The sequence below is a fragment of the Sorex araneus genome, chromosome 2 (assembly GCF_027595985.1).
Source record: "Sorex araneus isolate mSorAra2 chromosome 2, mSorAra2.pri, whole genome shotgun sequence".
NCBI classification, from domain to species: domain Eukaryota; kingdom Metazoa; phylum Chordata; class Mammalia; order Eulipotyphla; family Soricidae; genus Sorex; species Sorex araneus.
Window position 1 is genome coordinate 214,053,934 of NC_073303.1, and position 19,169 is coordinate 214,073,102.

The 19,169-nt window shown below is 37.3% G+C and overlaps 1 protein-coding gene across 5 annotated transcripts in view; it reads left to right on the forward strand.

The window, feature by feature from the left end:
• Positions 1-19,169, forward strand: part of TAFA2 (TAFA chemokine like family member 2) — a 568,712-nt gene that overhangs the window by 508,668 nt on the left and 40,875 nt on the right. For all 5 annotated transcript variants that reach the window (XR_008628541.1, XR_008628540.1, XR_008628539.1 and 2 more), the window contains 2 exons: positions 8,233-8,385; positions 10,272-10,396. Coding sequence is in view for 2 of the 5 variants with exons in the window: in XM_055126878.1 (XP_054982853.1) it covers positions 8,233-8,385; positions 10,272-10,396 (278 nt within the window). In the remaining 3 variants the exon portion in view is untranslated. The remainder of the gene's footprint in view (positions 1-8,232; positions 8,386-10,271; positions 10,397-19,169) is intronic.

The following is a 19,169-nucleotide window of genomic DNA, read 5'->3' on the forward strand; positions in this document are numbered from 1 at the left end:
CCATGTTAAAAGCAAGTACTTTAATCCACACCCCTATCGGAGAGCCCAGCATGCTACCAAGAGTATCCCGTCCTAACAGCAGAGCCTGGCAAGCTCCCCATAGCGTATTCAATATGTCAAAAACAGTAACAGTAAGTCTTACAATGGAGACGTTACTGGTGCCTGCTTGAGCAAATCAATGAACAATGGGATGACAGTGATACAGTGATACATTAATCCATATACTATCTCTGGCCACAGTCTACATTATTTTGCGAGACACTTAGGGAACTTAGAATATGATTTAAGAAACTATCTTAAGGTAATATTTCTGGGGTGCTGTAGGTTAATTTAAATACTATTGTCAAAATTAGACATAAAAATCATAACCTGGGAAGGCAACTCTCAGAGCAGCTAAGTGTTGGTATCTCTGTCTCTGAGAATCAAACCCCCTTTTTGGTGTCATTTTCACAAAAAAAGTAGCAGTAACATTTTTGTGTCTATGCATTATATCCAGGCAAATTCAAGACTACAACATTTATGAAACAGTGATTAGGAAAGAGATCTGGGCTATAAATACATATCCAAGAGATTTAAGTGAAAGGGAGCAAATATTAGCAAAAAAGGTGGCAATTAATTCTTCAGTTTTGTGACGGGATTTTTGACATAAACTTTTTTGTTCTATTTTTCACTTAACTCATATCTAGGGGGTTTATATTATTTTTGTATAATTCCACCTGACTTTCTGTGAGGTCTACTTGTTAATTTGGAAAGCCCAATTAATTAAGTGGTTTATCATGAGCTCTGTCTGAATCAGTCTAGAGAATTTTAGTAGTTGCTTGAATTTTCTACAGTGCCATTAACCTTTTAAAGGAAAAAAAACCACAGGAATTAATTTTTCCTTTCTTAAATTACTTGATTACCATTTATTAAGCAATACCACCTACTGAGAAGTTTAAAGGAAAAATCACTGTCTATAAGAATTTTGTTATCAGAAGAGCTTAAGAGATATAGCCTGCAGATAGCAAAACTATTCATTTGGAAATTGATGTCAAGCTTAATGAACTAAGTTATGTTAAAATATTCATTTCTCAGTTGATAAATCATGAGAAGCTAGGGCCTGGGTTCACATAGCTTGCCCCTTCTTCCCTGCTTCTGTGTCTTCCCAAGAAAGATTTCATGGAAAGCATGAAATACATATTTTTTAAATTTTATTGAATCACCGTGAGATAGTTACAAGCTTTCATGTTTGAGTTACAATCACACAATGATCAAACACCTATCCCTCCACCAGTGCACATTCCCCACCACCAATATCCCGGGTATACACCCCCATCCCACCCTCCCCCTGTCTCCATGGCAGACAATATTCCCCATACTCTCTCTCTACTTTTGGGCAGTATGGCTTGCAACACAGACACTGAGAGGTCATCATGCTTGGTCCATTATCTACTTTCGGCATGAATCTCCCATCCCGACTGTTTCCTCCAGCCACCATTTTCTTAGTGATCCCTTCTCTATTCCATCTGCCTTCTCCCCTCCGCTCATGAAGCAGGCTTCCAGCTATGGGATAATCCCCCTGGCCCTTGTATCTACTGTCCTTGGGTGCAGCCTCATGTGATATTATTCTACCCTCCACAAAAGAGAGCAGTCCTTCTAAGGCATGAAATATTTTAAGAATTTAAAAAGGCAAAGGAGACACTGGCCCTGCTTGGGGTGAAGTGTTTATTTAAAGAAAAGAGAAAGTAGCAAAGACAGTCCAGCTGGCAGGGGAATGGGGACAAAAGGGGCACAGCCCACTTTCTTGTTTTCATATATCATTATTGTTCTGATTTTCTATATTTCTATTCCCTTTTACTCTTCTACCCAGGTGGGTGGGGATGACCATATCCGTTCACTTCTGCAGGAGTGGTAACTATTGCTATGATAACTATAAAAATGGCATTACACTGGAGTGGGGTTTTAATAAGTGGACATAATATTTTTTCAATGTTAAGATATTATAGTGATCATGTAATCCAGAGTTCACTCAGTAGTCACTTGAAGTTAATCTGCATTTCTCTTCCTGGGTTATAACAAAGGAAGAGACATAGAAAAGGGAATATAAGACTGGGTGGAATTTTCTCCTCAACATAAATTTTGCCATGGTGTTGCTCTGCTGGACATTTGGTTTAAAAACAGGAAAATTGGGGCTGGAATGATAGTACAGCGGGTAAGGCATTTGCCTTGCACGCGGCCATCCCAGGTTCGATTCCCAGCATCCCATATGGTCCCCTGAGCACTGCTAGGAGTAACTCCTGGGCATTGCCTGGTGTGACCACCCAAAATGCTAAAAAAAAAATAGAAAAAAGAAAAAATCTTACCCTACTTAATTCCCCCCCCCTTTTTTTTTTATCTCATACTCTCATGACCTCCACAGTAACAGTGTTAGAAAGGGTGGTAGTTTCTTTTTAACACTGCTTTGTGGTATCATCTTTCTTTTGGAACTTGCATATAGAAAGGAATGAAGTGTTGTAATTCTCCCTATAATACCTTTCAATCAATTGAATATATGTTATCTGTTTTCCTCTTTACCTACCTAAGCTTTCTACATACTCATCTCTTTCTCTCCCTATCAGCCTATTTTTTTCTTTTTTCAATCTTCCCCCAAAGGCTGTATATATTCAGTTTTGATATGAACAAAGGGTACAAGACAGTTTTTAGCAAAATTCCTTTCTCTCCAGGAAACACAACCTAAATGCTTTTCTAGTTTATTCATAGGCAATGAAGAGGAAATAGGAGCAGAAAAGCTTTGTGTATGTAAGGCTACTACTAGTTTCCTGGTAATCTCTATTATCAATCTCTCAATGTCTAGTTCCATTTTCTTTGAAGGCAAAACACTTCTCTTTCCATGGTCTTCCCAGGATAGTGCTCTCATTATCCTTCTCTTCTTTGTACTATATGAGGATCATTTGAATTTCTTTCTCCTCAAAGGAAAAGCACACTTGCTTTACCAGAGCACTTATATACTGCACTTAGTCAATGCATTATTCAATTGTGAAATTATTATTTATAGTCCCTTTAATTATATAAATAGCTTAATGTCTTCTTTCCCATATTTATTTGTGCAGTCCTAGATTAGCTAGAATGATTGCTTTTGAGATTTTGTGTTTTAATGACTTATCTTCCAATGACCATGTTTGGAAGAATACTTTTTAGGGGGCATCCTAGGAAAATACTAAGATTCAATTTCATGAATTGAAGCAAACAATCTCCAAATATTAGAGACTTCCAAAAACCTAGGCTTAATTTTCATTCGGGGTCATTATGTCTTGGGTCCCCAAGACAAGAGACAGATAGATACCCTCCCCAAGTTGATATTGTTTTCCCTATTAATAGCATAAGTTATTACTTTGGCAAGTAAGAAGAAATATTGAAAATAATTATTTCTCTTTGTAGTTTTGTTTTGTTTTTCATGATAGAGGGATAATACCCAGGTTACTCACACCTGCAAAGCATCCGTGTATCATTAAGATGCTTATCTTACCCAACACATTAGCTTTTTTAAATTTTTTGTTTTTGGGGGGTGTGGGGTCACACACAGTGATGCTCAGTGAATTCTCTTGGCTCTACACTCAGGAATCTCTCTTGATTGTGCTTGGGGAATATATGGAATGCCGGGAATCAAACCTGAGTTGGCCATGTGCAAGGCAAAGCACCCTACCCATCTTCTATCATTCAGGCCCCACATTAATTATTAAATCATACACATAAAGCATATTTTAATTTTTCTTATAAGTAATTCTTATTACTATAATTTATTACATCAGCCAAGGCAAGTCAGATGATATAAATATAATGGGATGGAGAGCTACAGTGTTTCTGTGTTTCCATACTTTGTCTTTTTTTCTATTTGGGTCACACCCCGCAATGCCCAGGGGTTCCTCCTGGCTCATGCGCTCAGGAATTACTCCCAGCAGTGCTCAGGGGACCATATGGGATGCTGGGAATTGAACCTGGGTTGGCCGCATGCAAGGCAAGTGCCCAACTGTCTGTGCTATCGCTCTAGCCTCACTATTTTTTTTTTAAAGCAAGGGTCCTTTGGGCCTTATCACGCAGTGTACAGGGCCTACACCAAGAAGTAGTTGAGGAAACTTGTGATGCGGGATTGAACCTGGCATCCCACATGCAAAGCAAGTGTACCAGCCTGTTGAGTTATCTTTCTGTCCCTGTGTTGTTGCTTTTACGGCATAGATTTTAAAAGTAATTCTCCATTCTCTTAACTCCAGATTTGTTCTAGCTGTTCACTCAATTCCTTACTTCCATTTGTATCACTTTATCACTGTATCACTGTCATCCTGTTGTTCGTGGAGTTACTCAAGCGGGCATCAGTAACGTCTCTATTAACTCAGCCTTGAGATTTTAGCAGCCTCTCCTTACTCATCTTTCCCAATGATTGGAGTCTCTTTTGGGGTCAGGAGAATGAGACCTATTGTTACTGTTTTTGGCATATCAAATATGCCATGGGTAGCTTGCCAGGTTCTGCCGTGTGGGTGTGATACTCTCGGTATCTTGCCAGGCTCTCCAAGAGGTATGTGTATATATATATATATATACATATATATGTTACTGTATTTGGGATATTAATATGACACGGGGAGTTTGCTAGGCTCTCCCAAGTGGGCAATAGACTGTAGCTTGTCAGGTTTTCCAAGAGGGAGAATGAGGCTATTAGAGAGCTTCTGGGAGCTTGGTTTTACAATTTCTGGATGTTGGCCATTGATAGGATTTACACGGTGCCAGGGGCAGTTTCTGGGTGTGACTGCCTAGCTACTGGAAAATGGGGGACATGGGTGGAAGAGGCCCAGTTCTGATCCAAACAGGCTTGGAGGTCTCAGCCCCGGGTCCCACACACCTGGGTTCTTCTGCCAGTTTCTTCATGCATGAGGCTTGTCCAGATGTGTGGAGAGTGGCCTTGAGCAAGACTAGCTGGGTTCCGGAGGTCTTCAACTGTCTAGGCTCTGCTCGGGGCGGGGAGAGAAACACAACCTGTCCCCTCCGAGGGGACTTCCATTTACAAATGGAAGTAAATGTAACTTCCATTTACAAGGCAAAAAACTTCTTGAATGAAAAACTGTGAAGAAAGTGCTATTAATGTCCCTCTTTTAGACATGAAATATTGCTACTCAGAAATATCAGGTTACCCCCCAAAGTCACAATTCTGTTAGGAGCTTTGATTTGAATCCAGTTACTCTGGCATTTGGAATTTATGCTTTTTTAGCATGATGCAACCTTATTTCCTTAATGGAAAATTAATTTTCTTCCCTTCTGAAATTTTCATGGGTATTTAATATTGCTGATCAGCCTCTCCTTATTGGACCATTTTATTCTAGTTATTATCTTCATCTCATTATTTTTCTCTCATGTTATGTGCTACAACTTATCAAAATTTTTTTTTGTGATCTCTCTAACACAAGACCTATATTCAAATTATATTATTCCTTCTATATTGGTAATATTTCCTGACAGTGTGGTTCGATTTATGGAATTAAATTTCACCACTCAGTGTAGACTTCTTGACTATGTCAGCAGGTCAGATCTATTTCAAAAGTTCCAGTTCGTAAATATTGCTCCTGTGATTTAGACCCCTACTTGTGTCTTGTAAAGATCTCAAACTAAATCTGTTTGCCCAACTCATTGCTGAGAAGTAACCTAGGCCAGGCAAGTTTTTTACCTGCTGTACTACTCTCTGTTCTCTCTCTGGATTTTCCTTATCTACCAGAATCAATAACTTCAATCTTGTATATCAAGTTGAGAAATGAACTTTAATTATTTCTCCATTACATTTCACACTAAGCCCATTAATGAATAAAACTACCATGGTACCAAAATATCCCAGTCTTCCTCTAGTTATGCTGTTCCTATGTACTGTTTTCATTTTTATCATAAATTTACGCACATCTTCGGAGTTACTCTCCCTTATTCCAGTCTTGCTTTCTTTTCTTTTTTTTTTCTTTTTGGCTTTGTGGGTCACACCTGGTGATGCTCAGGGCTGACTCCTGGCTCTGCACTCAGGAATCACTCCTGGCGCTGCTCGGGGAACCATATGGAATGCTGGGAATCGAATTTGTTTGCAAGGCAAATGCCCTACCCGCTGTGCTATCGCTCCAGCCCCCAAGTCTTGCTTTCTTTCAGCAGTTCTCTAAAGAGCTAAGTATAAACTTTTAAAGGATAGATGAGATGCTACTTAGCATTACCTACAGATTTTTTAAACAAAAATCTAACATCCTCACAATGGCACATAAATTTCCCATGATCATATATATTCCAGACATATTTTCCTCAAAATCTCTGTTATTCAACCTCATTCACCATCTTGCTGACATGGACTACAACATTATGTCTTTTTTGCATTGTTGTATATTGTCATTTTGCATTTGCTCCGCCTCTTTCAAATGATCCACCTTTTAGATTTTATAGTGGATGTTTCATCACTGACCATCATACAGTTTACTCTATTCATTCAGATCTTTCATGAGACTTTAAAAAATATATACATTCCCTCCTACTTAATTACAGTCAATGGCATCACTCCTTTTCTTCAAGGTATTAGGCTAATATAATTTGATTTAGGCATTGATAGGCAATTAAAGTTTTTCCTACTTATTTTTTTCAATTGAAGTTAACATCGGTTTATAACATTGCATGAGTTTCACATGAAATTAGTAGTTATTGATTGCTCTATCCACAGGAATATAATGATTTTAAGGCTGAGTCTATTAGGCCTTTATTCATTGTTATATCTCCAATCTCAGAATGTTTGATGCATATGGTACAAGACAATTAAAATGTATACAGTATAGAAAATATAGTGTTGAGTAGTAGAGCAAAGCAATTAACGAATAAAACCATAACTAAGAACATATACTCCAAAGTAAAAAAGGATATGCACAGAAATATGAGTCAGAATTGTGGAGGTAATTTTGTATTTGAATAAAGCATAGGAAACTTCTTGTTTATTTCTGCAGTTGCAAAAGGATGTTTGTTACTGTGGAAATGGTTTTGGCTGCTTGAAACTTCTCTCTAGGATTACATGTCAAAGCTGATTTTCTTGGTCTCACACGGATGGATGATATTGAAAATGTAATTTGCCTCTCTTACAAAGAAAACCTAGACAGGCTCTATAAACTGTCTTACTACTGCACACTTGTTCCTCACATTCTCAGGGAAATATTAGTGTCAATGCATGATGCATCTTACTTGCAAAGGGTCTTGATATGTTTATAACATTAGACGATTTCAAATAGTCTTAAATTGTTGGTTTCTATCAACAATGTTTAAAAAGTTTTCTGGAGGTGGAGTTTTCTACCAATGCTTGATTTTAGCAGCTTTTTTTTTAGCACATAAAAATTTGCACATGAATTATTTCAAATTATTTGGCTTTATCATTTTATAGAAGAATTGAAAAGAACAAAATCAGACTAGAACCCAAACATAGGATAAGTGAAGTCCAAGCATTTCAGTCATCTGAAAAGTTCAGTAACCATATTGCAAGGTTAACAGAATGGACGAAGCATCACAGATTATTGGTCAGGATTTACTGACTAAATATAAATGCGTCTAAGTTCTGTCTGGAGAAGTTGGTGGCTTCCATTCCCTCAGGCAAAATTGAAAGAAATGATTTTGTGTCCTCTGACTGCCTCAGACTGTGAGACAAATGGCAGCAATTTCAACAATCCCCCAATTAGTTTATTTCCAGGGAAACTGGGCAGAACACTACTGAGGAGGTAGATGTCCACTTTTGTTTTCTATAAAGTTCCTTGCCTGGCCTTATCCTTACCACCATAACCTTCCTCATTCTCACTCAGTTTGTGAATGGATCTAGTCTTAGACCCATTCTCCCTTATCCAGGTGATCACCTTGACTAACCTGTTGCAAGAAGGTAAATAATTCATGTGCAAATAAATATGCTTTTGATGGTCCTACATATTGCCTCAATATTTCAGACTGTTCTAACAGCATATTCGAATCTAGTCACTAATCGTCTCTGCTTCACCAAGCATTTACTGACAGAAATGGTCCTACCACATTGGGAAGAGAAATCAAATCTGCATTTTGGAGTCCGCAACATTGTATTTCTCGTTTCATACATGGTTGATCCCTTATAGAGCTATATTTAATGTACGTCTAATTAAAAAAAAAAAAGCAGAAGGAAGTTTCCAAGGCTTTCTCAATGTTGTTTCATTTTTTTGTGTGTGTGTTCTCTTTGCGCAGCTCACCATGTTAAAACGGGCACTTGCGAGGTGGTGGCACTCCACAGATGCTGTAATAAGAACAAGATAGAAGAGCGGTCACAAACAGTCAAGTGCTCCTGTTTCCCCGGGCAGGTGGCAGGCACCACGCGAGCTGCTCCCTCTTGTGTGGATGGTGCGACTTCTTCCGTTGCTCGTTGCAATCGTGTAGCTGGAAACAACTGTTTGCTTAAAACTGGAACCCCCTTATGATGTTGACTGAGTCAATCCTAGAGGAATCCACTATGAATTAGGTGGTTGATATGAAGTCACACGAGGGGACATGAACTCGAGTCCTTTAAGAGGAGGTGTAAGACCGTGTGTAGTTTTGTAACAAAAGGCACTAGAATGAGGTTCCAACAGTTCCATGTACTTCTTACTCTCAGAGTACGAAACATTGATTTGACAGTGATAGGAATGTATATAAAATAAAAAAAGAGAAGATGATTAAACCATTTGGGTTTCTTAATACATAGATGTTTTTTTTTTTTTCTTTTTGGGTCACACCCAGCGATGCTCAGGGATTACTCCTGGCTTTTCACTCAGGAATTACTCCCGGCGGTGCTTGGGGGGACCATATGGGATGCCGGGGATCGAACCCGGGGCGGGTCGGCTGCGTGCAAGGCAAACGCCCTACCCGCTGTGCTATCGCTCCAGCCCCGATGGTTCTTTGTTTTGAAGCAAGTCAGGGGAGCACCCAGTGGTACTAAGGCTCACTCCTCCCTCTGTGCTCAAGAGCACTTTTGGCAGTACCAGATATGGTGCTGGGTAGCAAATCAAATATAGCTCCATGCAAAGTTCCTTACTTGCTAAACTATCTCTCCAGCCCATGGATGGTTCATCAGAACGGGAAAATAAAGACTCTGTTGGTGGTGATGTGAGGTAACTCTGAACATCAGTGTCAGAAATTCAACAACAAATAATACTTTTATTTTATAATTAAGAAAAGAAAAATAAACCCCATGGCTATGAGTGAATGTTTAGTTGTAGATAGTTAATTTGAGATTTTTTTGGAGATACAGAAAAACACATATGTGCATCTTCATAATATATTTTATCATATAATTTATGTGTTTGTTGTAGTTTGGTTGCATTTTTGTGTGTATGCATGATGCTGGATACTGTCCACAGTTTAAAATATGCACCAATTCTAATACTTTTCTTGCAGCCTACTAGTACGAAATATTGCATTGATTCTAAAAAGACAAATCTACAGGAATCATGGGGTAAATTTCTCCATGTTATAAAGATTAGTGCATGTACAACATGCATATGCCCACAAAATTTCTTTCAATATGTTATTTTTTATTAAATGCTGATGCATGTATGTTCCTTCAATAATATGCCTATGCAAAAGGACGTTGCATATTTCAAGGTGTATTAAGGGACTAGGGACATAACCCAGTGGTCAGCTATTCATGAGTTGAGCTTGAACTTAGCATTGCATAGAACACTGAGCGCTTCTGGTTTAGCATCTCTGCAAAATCAGAGCTGGCATTGACCCACTGGGATCAGTTGGCTGTTACCAGGAGTGGCTTATGAGTACTGCGTGGGTGCCTCTCCCCATTCAAAAGAGAGACATAGATGTATTAAGAAGGTAGAGTTATGGGGCTGGAGTGATAGCACAGCAGGTAGGGTATTTGCCTTGCACACGGCCAACCCGGGTTTGATTCCCAGCATCCCATATGGTCCCCTGAGCACTCCAGGAGTGATTCCTGAGTGCATGAGCCAGGATTAACCCCTGTGCATTGCCAGGTGTAACCCAAAGAGCAAAAAAAAATAAGGTAGAGTTATGTTAGGTATTATTTGAACAAATTTTTAAGCTAAAATGAAAAGTAATCTACTCAGAAAAATCTAGAAATATTTAGATCGTCTCTTGGGACAAAAAGAGAAGCAATCCTCAAAACTAAGTTTAGCTTATAGAGGGGAATATTGGTGAATTTTGTACCACTTTCAATGTGTACCTAGGGAATGGACGAGGCCAGATAGAGGATATTGAATTGATTTTTCTTTATACTATAGCTTCAATAGTGGAACAGAAATGGTGGTGCCACATGCAGCCATGTCTGGAGGGAGAAGAATGTAAAGTTCTTCCAGATCGGAAAGGATGGAGCTGTTCTTCTGGGAATAAAGTGAAAACAACTAGGGTAAGTGGACTATCAGCCTGTTTGAGAAAAGCAAAATGTTTCTAGATTAATATGAGATAGCACATGGATAGTATATCTTTTGGTGCTGGTTAGAGAACAAGATAGTGTAATTTTTCCATAGTACATTTTACCCATTTTCTTCCTAATTCATTTCTTCATAGCACGTTTTTATTTCACTCAAAATAACATTTTCTATAGATTGCCATCAAATGTCATGTTATTTAATACACTAATACTACTTATTCCGGCCAGAGCAATAGTGCAGCAGGTAGGGCATTTGCCTTGCACGAGGCTGACCCGAGTTTGATTCCTGGCATCCCATATGGTCCCCCAAGCACTCTCAGGAGTAATTCCTGAGTGCAGAGCCAGGAATAATCACTCCATAGATTTTTTACAATTGTGCAAAATCCCTCAAGAATGCATGTGAAGTTAAATGCTGAGAAAGTTAACCCCAAATCCTTACTTTTCTGGTAGATATTAATCTTAGTAAATTCTGCCCCAAAGAGTTTATATGTACACATGTATATACAATGAATAGTAATAATTTCCAATTCTTGTTTTTGACAAAAGCTCACATTTTAATCTCCCTGATTTCTAATTTAATAATTTTGGTGGTTAAGCTTGTGAGGGAATAGGTTTCTATCTTAGGGTCAATATGAAAAGAATACACTTTAGACTGAAGTGTATTCCACTGACTGACTTATGGAAGATGAGAGAGAAGTAAAAATCGTTTTCTTAGATTTTCTAATTAGCTTCACAGAAAATTTAAATTTTTTTTTGTAGAATCAGCAATTGAGGTTTGTTTTTGCTCTAAGAGGACACTGACAAGTGATTAGAATTTGATCACTGGGGACTGGAATATAATAATAGGCCAATAGAATAAGGGGGTGTCTTATTAAAAAGTAACACAGATACTGCACATGTTATAATTCATATTAACTTGCTTAAACTTTCTAGAAATATGAATCTCCTTATCAATATGTATAAATGTATTTCCTTAATAATAGAACAAAAGATTACTATTTGTTCACCTAAAATAGCATTCATAGAAATCCCTCAAATGTGAAATTCTGAATTTTTAAAAATAGTGAGATTTCTATAACCCAACTTTATTATGTTATGTTTTTTAGACATGCAGAGATTAACATTTGGTAGATACTTAAAATAGATGTCATACACCAAATAAAATTTATCACCTTAATTTGCTCATTTAATACTCTTGATTTACTTGTCTGGAATGGAAATCATATTATCTTCTTCACTGGGTTAAAAAGCTTCTGAAATTTTTAGTGTATTTTCAAAGCTAATTAATTGGAAAATCAGGGTTCAACTCACGCAATCTTGTTCCAGAACCTAATCTCTTAACCTATAGTTTGCAGTAAATAATGCAACTTAAAATAGTGATAAAAGTCTTCTGTGGCTTTTTTCACATGAGATACATTTAAATATGCCTTCAGTTTTTGAATGATTTAACTAAAAGGTCAGAACCATGTGATCTAATATCTCATTGTGAGTTGTTTCAGGATTATTGCTTAAGTCTGTGTTACAACATATTCTTAATGGCCCAGACCAAAATTTTGACTTTGCTTCTCATATTCCTTTAATACAAAGGAACAAAATAGATGAGTGAGAACTTATGATCAGTGATGAACTAATGACTTGATCTTCTAGTTTGTTTTATCTAGAGAATGTTATTCTCTAGAAATGGATTACATTTCCTATTTTTCTCTCATTTATATGCCCTACTAAATAGTTGATAATAAAGGATCTTACTGAAAATATTATAGAGAGGATTCCTGTCATAATAGGTGTTTAAGATCCCGTCTAATTCTCAGAGTATATGATTCACATTTAAAAAGAACAATAATCATATTTGAGAAGTGAAGACAGTTTAAAAACATTCATTTTTCTAAATACAATCAAAGTAATTTTTTTTTATAAACTTCACTGTATCACTGTATCACTATCATCTCATTGTTCATCAATTTGCTCAAGTGGGCACAAGTAACATCTCCATTGTGAGACTTGTTGTTACTGTTTTTGGCATACTGAATATGCCACGGGGAGCTTGCCAGGCTTTGCCGTGCGGGCGGGATACTCTCGGTAGCTTGCCAGGCTCTCCGAGAGGAACAGAAGAATTGAACCCCGGTCGGCCTCATGCAAGGCAAACTCCTTACCCGCTGTTCTATCGCTCAGAGGCTGTCAGAGAAGAGCCTTTTTTTAACTTTAACATAAAAAAACTTCCTGGTAGAAATGAAGCTACATTTTTCACTAAACAACCTCAAGGTATTTCAAATGATGAAACAAAATGATATGCATCTGTGAATATTAGATTGGCCCACAAGTAATAAGGTACATTTTCTTGTGAATGGAAAGAAGTAAAGTTGTCAGCAGACTTTTATTTCTGCCATCTCCATTAAAAGTGCAAAAAGTCTAGGAGATATAAAAATAATAATTTTGAATTACTTACAAAATTTTATGTTGCCATGGTCTGAGGGATTGACCAAAGATATCTTCTATCATGTAGACATAGCAACATCATCATAAGAATGCCTGTTCATTATTTTAATAACTGGTATTGTGGTATATTCATCAATAGCCCACTTGCCATTCTTAAATAAGGGTAGCCATGACCCTGGTGAGCTAATGAAACTGATTGCTCCAATGGGAAAGTCCAGAAATAAAGCAAGAATAGGATATCAAGTAATTGAAGAACAACTCTTAGCCAAAAGTCATTTGCATATCTTATGCAAGATATGTTGGTTTTATGGGATTATCACTGCAAGCAAAATGGTTCAAGAAATGATTAAAATTTGCAATAATGTGCACCCTCCCTTATAATTACCCATATCCAATCTGGAGTGCTGTGGTAAGCTTAATGTTGGAAAAAAAATCAGTCAGCCAAAAATAGCAATGAAGCTTGCTTGGCCTCAGCAGAAATGAATGGTGCCTTCTAGAACTGACTACAGATCAGGGACTGGGTAAATTCCTTAGTCTAGGCTAATTTGGAGCTTACGTTGTACTTAATACTATAAACATAATTTATATTTTGTACTAGATTAGGAAGCTTAATGTTCTGACCCATTTTTTTAATGTGTCCTCCCAAGGAGAAAAGGCAGAGAATTAGAGAGCCTTTGTTGAAACATCAGTATTTTGCAACATCAAATTAAAAACCCCAAACATTTAATCTAGAGAAAAGAAGAATACATTTGTTTCCTGAATTCTAGTTCTCACCTTAAAGGTGGAGACTTACTGATTGTATGTTACATCTATTATCATCTCATTTATTGCATTACTGATAAGAAGGCCTAAGTTTAAAAAAAAGAAAGGAAAGTTCATGAAACCCTTTTGATTTTGAAATCACTTCAAATATAAATTATGATGAACTTTTTAAAGCATCATTAATAAAAGCATAGTCTTTCTAAAGTGTGAACGAGCACATAATTCTAAGCTAATTATATAATACAAAGGTAGAAGGGGGAAAGGTGCTTTAAAACTCATAAGGTTGAAGAGAAAAAAATTCTTTGATAACATTGCTTAAATCAGCAAGGAAAAAATTAGACTGGGATTCTTTTCATTTAATGTTCTGATATTCTATCTCCATGGGCTTTCTCCCAAGGAATTCACATTTGCCTTTAGGATTTACAATCCTGGCAATAGACAAGGCACCCCACACTCCAAGGAAGTTCCGATGTATATCTCTTACCTATGGAAAACTTAACTTTGTATTATAATAAATTTTACATTTTCCCTAGAAATAGCATATTTGTGAACTAGGAATCCTAGATTGTTTATTTTTCTTATAAATAATATCTTTGGAAATCATTTATCTTATAAATAATATCATTGGAAAATACTCAACTGATTACAATTATTTTATCGTTACTCTTTTAATTTTATTTATTTATTTATTTTTGCTTTTTGGGTCACACCTGGCGATGCACAGGGGTTACTCCTGGCTTATGCACTCAGGAATCACTCCTGGCGGTGCTCAAGGGACCATATGGGTGCTGGGAATCGAACCCGGGTCGGCTGCGTGCAAGGCAAATGCCCTACCCGCTGTGCTATCGCTCCAGCCCCTTATCGTTACTCTTTTAAAGTGCTCTTATTAGGGGCCATAGTGATAGCACGGCAGGTTAGGCTTTGCCTTGCACATGCACGAAATGGGACCTGGGTTCAGTCCCAGTATCCAATACAGTCCCCTAAGCACCGCCAAGAGTAAGTCCTGAGAATCAGTGGGTGTGATCCAAAAAAAAAAAAAATGCACCCCCCTAAAAAATAAAACAACAAATAAGTCTGGAGCAATAGCTCAGTGAGTAGGGCATTTTCTTGCATGCTGCCAACCCAGGTTCAATTCCTCCGTCCCTCTCGGACAGCCCAGCAAGCCACCAAGAGTATCCCACCTGCATGGCAGAGCCTGACAAGCTACCCATGGTGTATTCAATATGCCAAAAACAGTAACAACAAGTCTCACAATGGAGATGTTACTGGTGCCCGCTTGAGCAAATGGATGAGCAATGGGATGACAGTGATACAGTGATTATTCTAATTATCTAATATACCTTCAAATATAAACAGATTTTAAGGGTCCAGTGTATGACTTTGGGGACCAGGGGACTTTGGGATACAAGTGTTACAGTCCATGCAAGTTTGCATGTACATGAATCATGTTCAGTACCTGACATCTTATGGCCTGGCACCACATGAGTATCTCTGGGCATAGCTCTGAAGGCCCCCGGGTACCACAAGATGGACTCTGAGATCCACATAGGGTCTGAGCACTATTCCATCTGTAGACCCCAGAACTGTGCCACAGAACAGCTCCAGTTCGTTGAATATTTCCATGAGTGACCCAGGTCCCATGAGCTTTATGGGCATGCTTGCCCAAACAATATCAAAATATATTGTTTTTTTATATTGTATAATGCAATTGATTGAACTCGACTTAGATTTCTGGTACCCAATCTATGATAATAAAGCTCATACTGTGGGCAAAGTATCAAAAGAATTTGCTTTGCTCTTAATGTGTGCTGTCATGCTACTAAGTGCTTTGAAAATTTTCCTAACTTCTCCAACCATCATAGGCACCAACAAGAACACTAAAACACATGATCCTTGCATTGGACTCAGTAGTAAATATAATAGTAATATTGTCATGATAATGGGAACAGTACAAGCCTTTGCATCAGCTTTTTCAACTTCAAAAAAAAAAAATGAGGATATTGCGCTGATTCAATTCAAGATTTGTTTTTTTTTTTTTTTTGCTTTTTGGGTCACACCCGGCGATGGACAGGGGTTACTCCTGGCTCTGCACTCAGGAATTACCCCTGGCAGTGCTCAGGGGACCATATGGGGTGCTGGGAATCGAACCTGGGTCGGCCGCATGCAAGGCAAACGCCCTACCCGCTGTGCTATTGCTCCAGCCCCTCAATTCAAAATTTTTTAACCAACATTTATTGTTTGGTTTCACATGGTAAGCACACTTCTGGCTTCATTACAGGTTAAATTTATATAACAATAATAACTGTCTAACCTCTGAAGATAGATAAATATTGGTCTCTAATTCCTTTCCTGTAACAGAGAAAGGAATGGCATTTATGATGCTTTGCTGATTAAAGGGTTAAGTTTAACCCTTCCAGATACTGGCAGATTTTATACCAAGCCTCAGTGACTTGGCTCTGCTTCTGGGTCTATAGAGTTTCTGGGGATGTTATTCCAGTTCTAAGGCAAAGAAAGAATGTGACAAAAGGCTCTTTTCCATACCTTAAAGTGTTGTAAATTATTTGAGTTGTGCAATTTATCTTGCAAATTTAATCAGAGTTATCACTGTCTCACTGTATCACTGTCATCCCTTTCTTCATCAATTTACTCGAGCGGGCACCAGTAACATTTCCATGGTGAGACTTGTTGTTACTGTGGTTGGTATATCAAATATGCCACGGGTAGCTTGCCAAGCTCTGCCTTGCAAGTGAGATACTCTTGGTAGCTTGCTGAGCTCTTCCAGAGGGGTGGAGGAATCAAACTCGGGTCTGCCGTGTGCAAGGTAAACCCTAACCCTACCCGCTGTGCTATAGTAGCAATTAGTAGGATTTCTTGGTGAATCTATACTTCTCTCTTCGTTTGTCTCCAGTTTGATGTCTGGTCAGACCATAAAATGAACACTATTCCACATATCAGAGCATTATGTCCTATTGGCATTGGTTTTCAAATCATTTTCATAGTACTTACCATGAGAAATACATCTCATGTTGTGATCTGGCATACCATGACTCACATACCCACTCTAATATGTCTTATTAAAATATTTTCTCCTTAACTTTCTTTAACACCATAAATTGATTTTATGATCTACCTAGATCTTATAACATGCATTTTGAAAACCACTACATTAGGAAGCAATTTTTGGTTGCTTCCTGTCTTGGCCCCATAGAAGTAATAACCACTACTACATTTAACAATATTTTTAAATATTTTATAAAATTTTTTGACATAAAAATTTTTAAGAATTTATAAAATAGAGATGTCATGGAAAATTGTATGTTAATGTACTACTATATATTAATTCAGCAAGATTTTTATTATCATTGTCAGTTACTATACTAGATTTTAGTGTACTGAATGCCTACTCTGTATTCTAAAAGGCTGTATTGGTTTTCTACTGCTGCTTTAGCAAATTTAGTGGCTTAATACAACATCTATTGATTATCTGTAGGTCAGATCACAGGTTGCAACATGGCTTCTATATTTTTCTGCTCTGTGTTTCACATGATTGACATCAAGTTATGCATTTCACCTTACACACAAGGGCCATATTTCTGGAGGACAATATGTTTACAAAGTCATTTAGATAAGCAGGGTAGTTCAGTTCATTTTGAATGTAGAAAGAGGTTTCTGTTTCTCGAGTTGCTGTCATATACGATCCTCTTTCACATCCTTCAGGATGTCTCCTTATCTTATTTGCCACGGCTGCTTCAAGATGGAACAGTCAATGTTATGAGTCTGTTGTGTGCTTTGAATCTACGTAACCTCTTCCCTAGTTCTCCTTCGTCTTATTCTTCTGTTAAGAACTCAGTGATTGCATTGGTTCCACCCATAGACTCCAGGATTATTCCTCTATTTTAAAGGTCACTAGATTGGCAACATCTCACAAAAGTACTTGATTAGTATTTACTTGAATAACAGAGGAAAGGAATTTGGGGTGTTGTGTTTTTGACACAAGACTACTAGCCTATGAGCCAGGTAAAGAGAAAAAGAAAAAAGAAATGAAGTATTTACTTAGTAAAATGAAAGTAAATGGGGAGATGCAAGAAAGAGTTTGCATATTTGATTGAAGTTTTCTAATAGATGATCCACATGGAGGGTATCAGGAGCACAAGCTTTTCAGGCAAGAGAAAGAACAAATACTGTAATGGAAACTGTAACACTCTAGCACTGTCTTCCCATTGTGAATCCATTTGCTCAAGCAGGCACCAGTAATGTCTCCATTGTGAGACTTGTTGTTACTGTTTTGGGCATATCGAATATGCCACGAGGAGCTTGCCAGGCTTTACCAATCATGAAAAAGTAATTTAAATCTCCCTAAGAACAAAAGCTCCCAAGTTCAGATGGTTTCAGTAGCAAGTTCTGCCAAACATCCAGGGAAGACTTATTGCTGTATTCCTCAAGATACTCCAAAATATTAAAGGCACAGGAATCTTCTAACAACTTCTATGAAGCTAACATTATTACCCTAATGCCAAAAGCAGACAGGCATATTAATGAATAGAAATTACAGACCAGTGTACATGATGGATACTGATGCTAAACTTTAGCTCCTTTTAGTTAACCAAATTCAACTATATATCAAAAAATCAGACACCATGATAAAATGGAATTAATCTCAGGAATGCAAGGATGGCTCAGTATAAACCAAATCAATTAATGTAATATACTATATCAATAAAGGAAGAATAAAAATTTATGATTATATCAATGGATTCGAAATAAGCTTTTGATAAGATTTATATAATTTCATTGCAAAAATTGTAAATATTATAGGGATAGAATGAATTTATATCAAAATATTGGTAGTCATATACAAAAAACCCACAACCCAACTTCTACTCAATGGCGAAAAACTAAATATCCTTTTCTTTGATTTTGGGTGCAAGAAAAGGATGTCTGCTTTCCCCACAGGTATTTAATATAGTTTTGGAAGTCCTTGGCAGAGCAATTAGGCAAGAAAGAAATATAAAATAAATCAAATATTAAAAGAGAAGTTAAACTAGAAAACCCTGATAGATCCACTAAAAATCTCACAGAGGGGCTTATGAGGTATCACAGAGGCTAAAATATTTACTTCCTGTGGCCAACCCAGATTTGATCCTAGATACCACATATGGTCCCTGAGCATTGCCTAGGAGTGATTCCTGAGTACATAGTTAGGAATAAGCTTTGATCACAACTTGGTGTGACCCCCAAAAGAAAAAAAATAACAAAACAAAAACAAACAAGTAAACAAAAAACCACATAGATACAATAAAGCAGTACTGAAAGTAGCAGACTACAAAAACAAAAATCTGTTGCAGTTTTTATGTACATAAAACAACTAGAAGATTAAAAAAAATAAAGAAAAATCCATCTAAAAGTATACAGTAATCAAAAAGCTAGAATTCACTTAGTAAAGGATATGACCAACTTATATTTAAAGATTTTGTCACTGCTGAAAGAAGTAGAAGCCATTAAGAAATTGAAAAGATGTCATGTTCCTGGACTGGAAGAATCAACATTATCT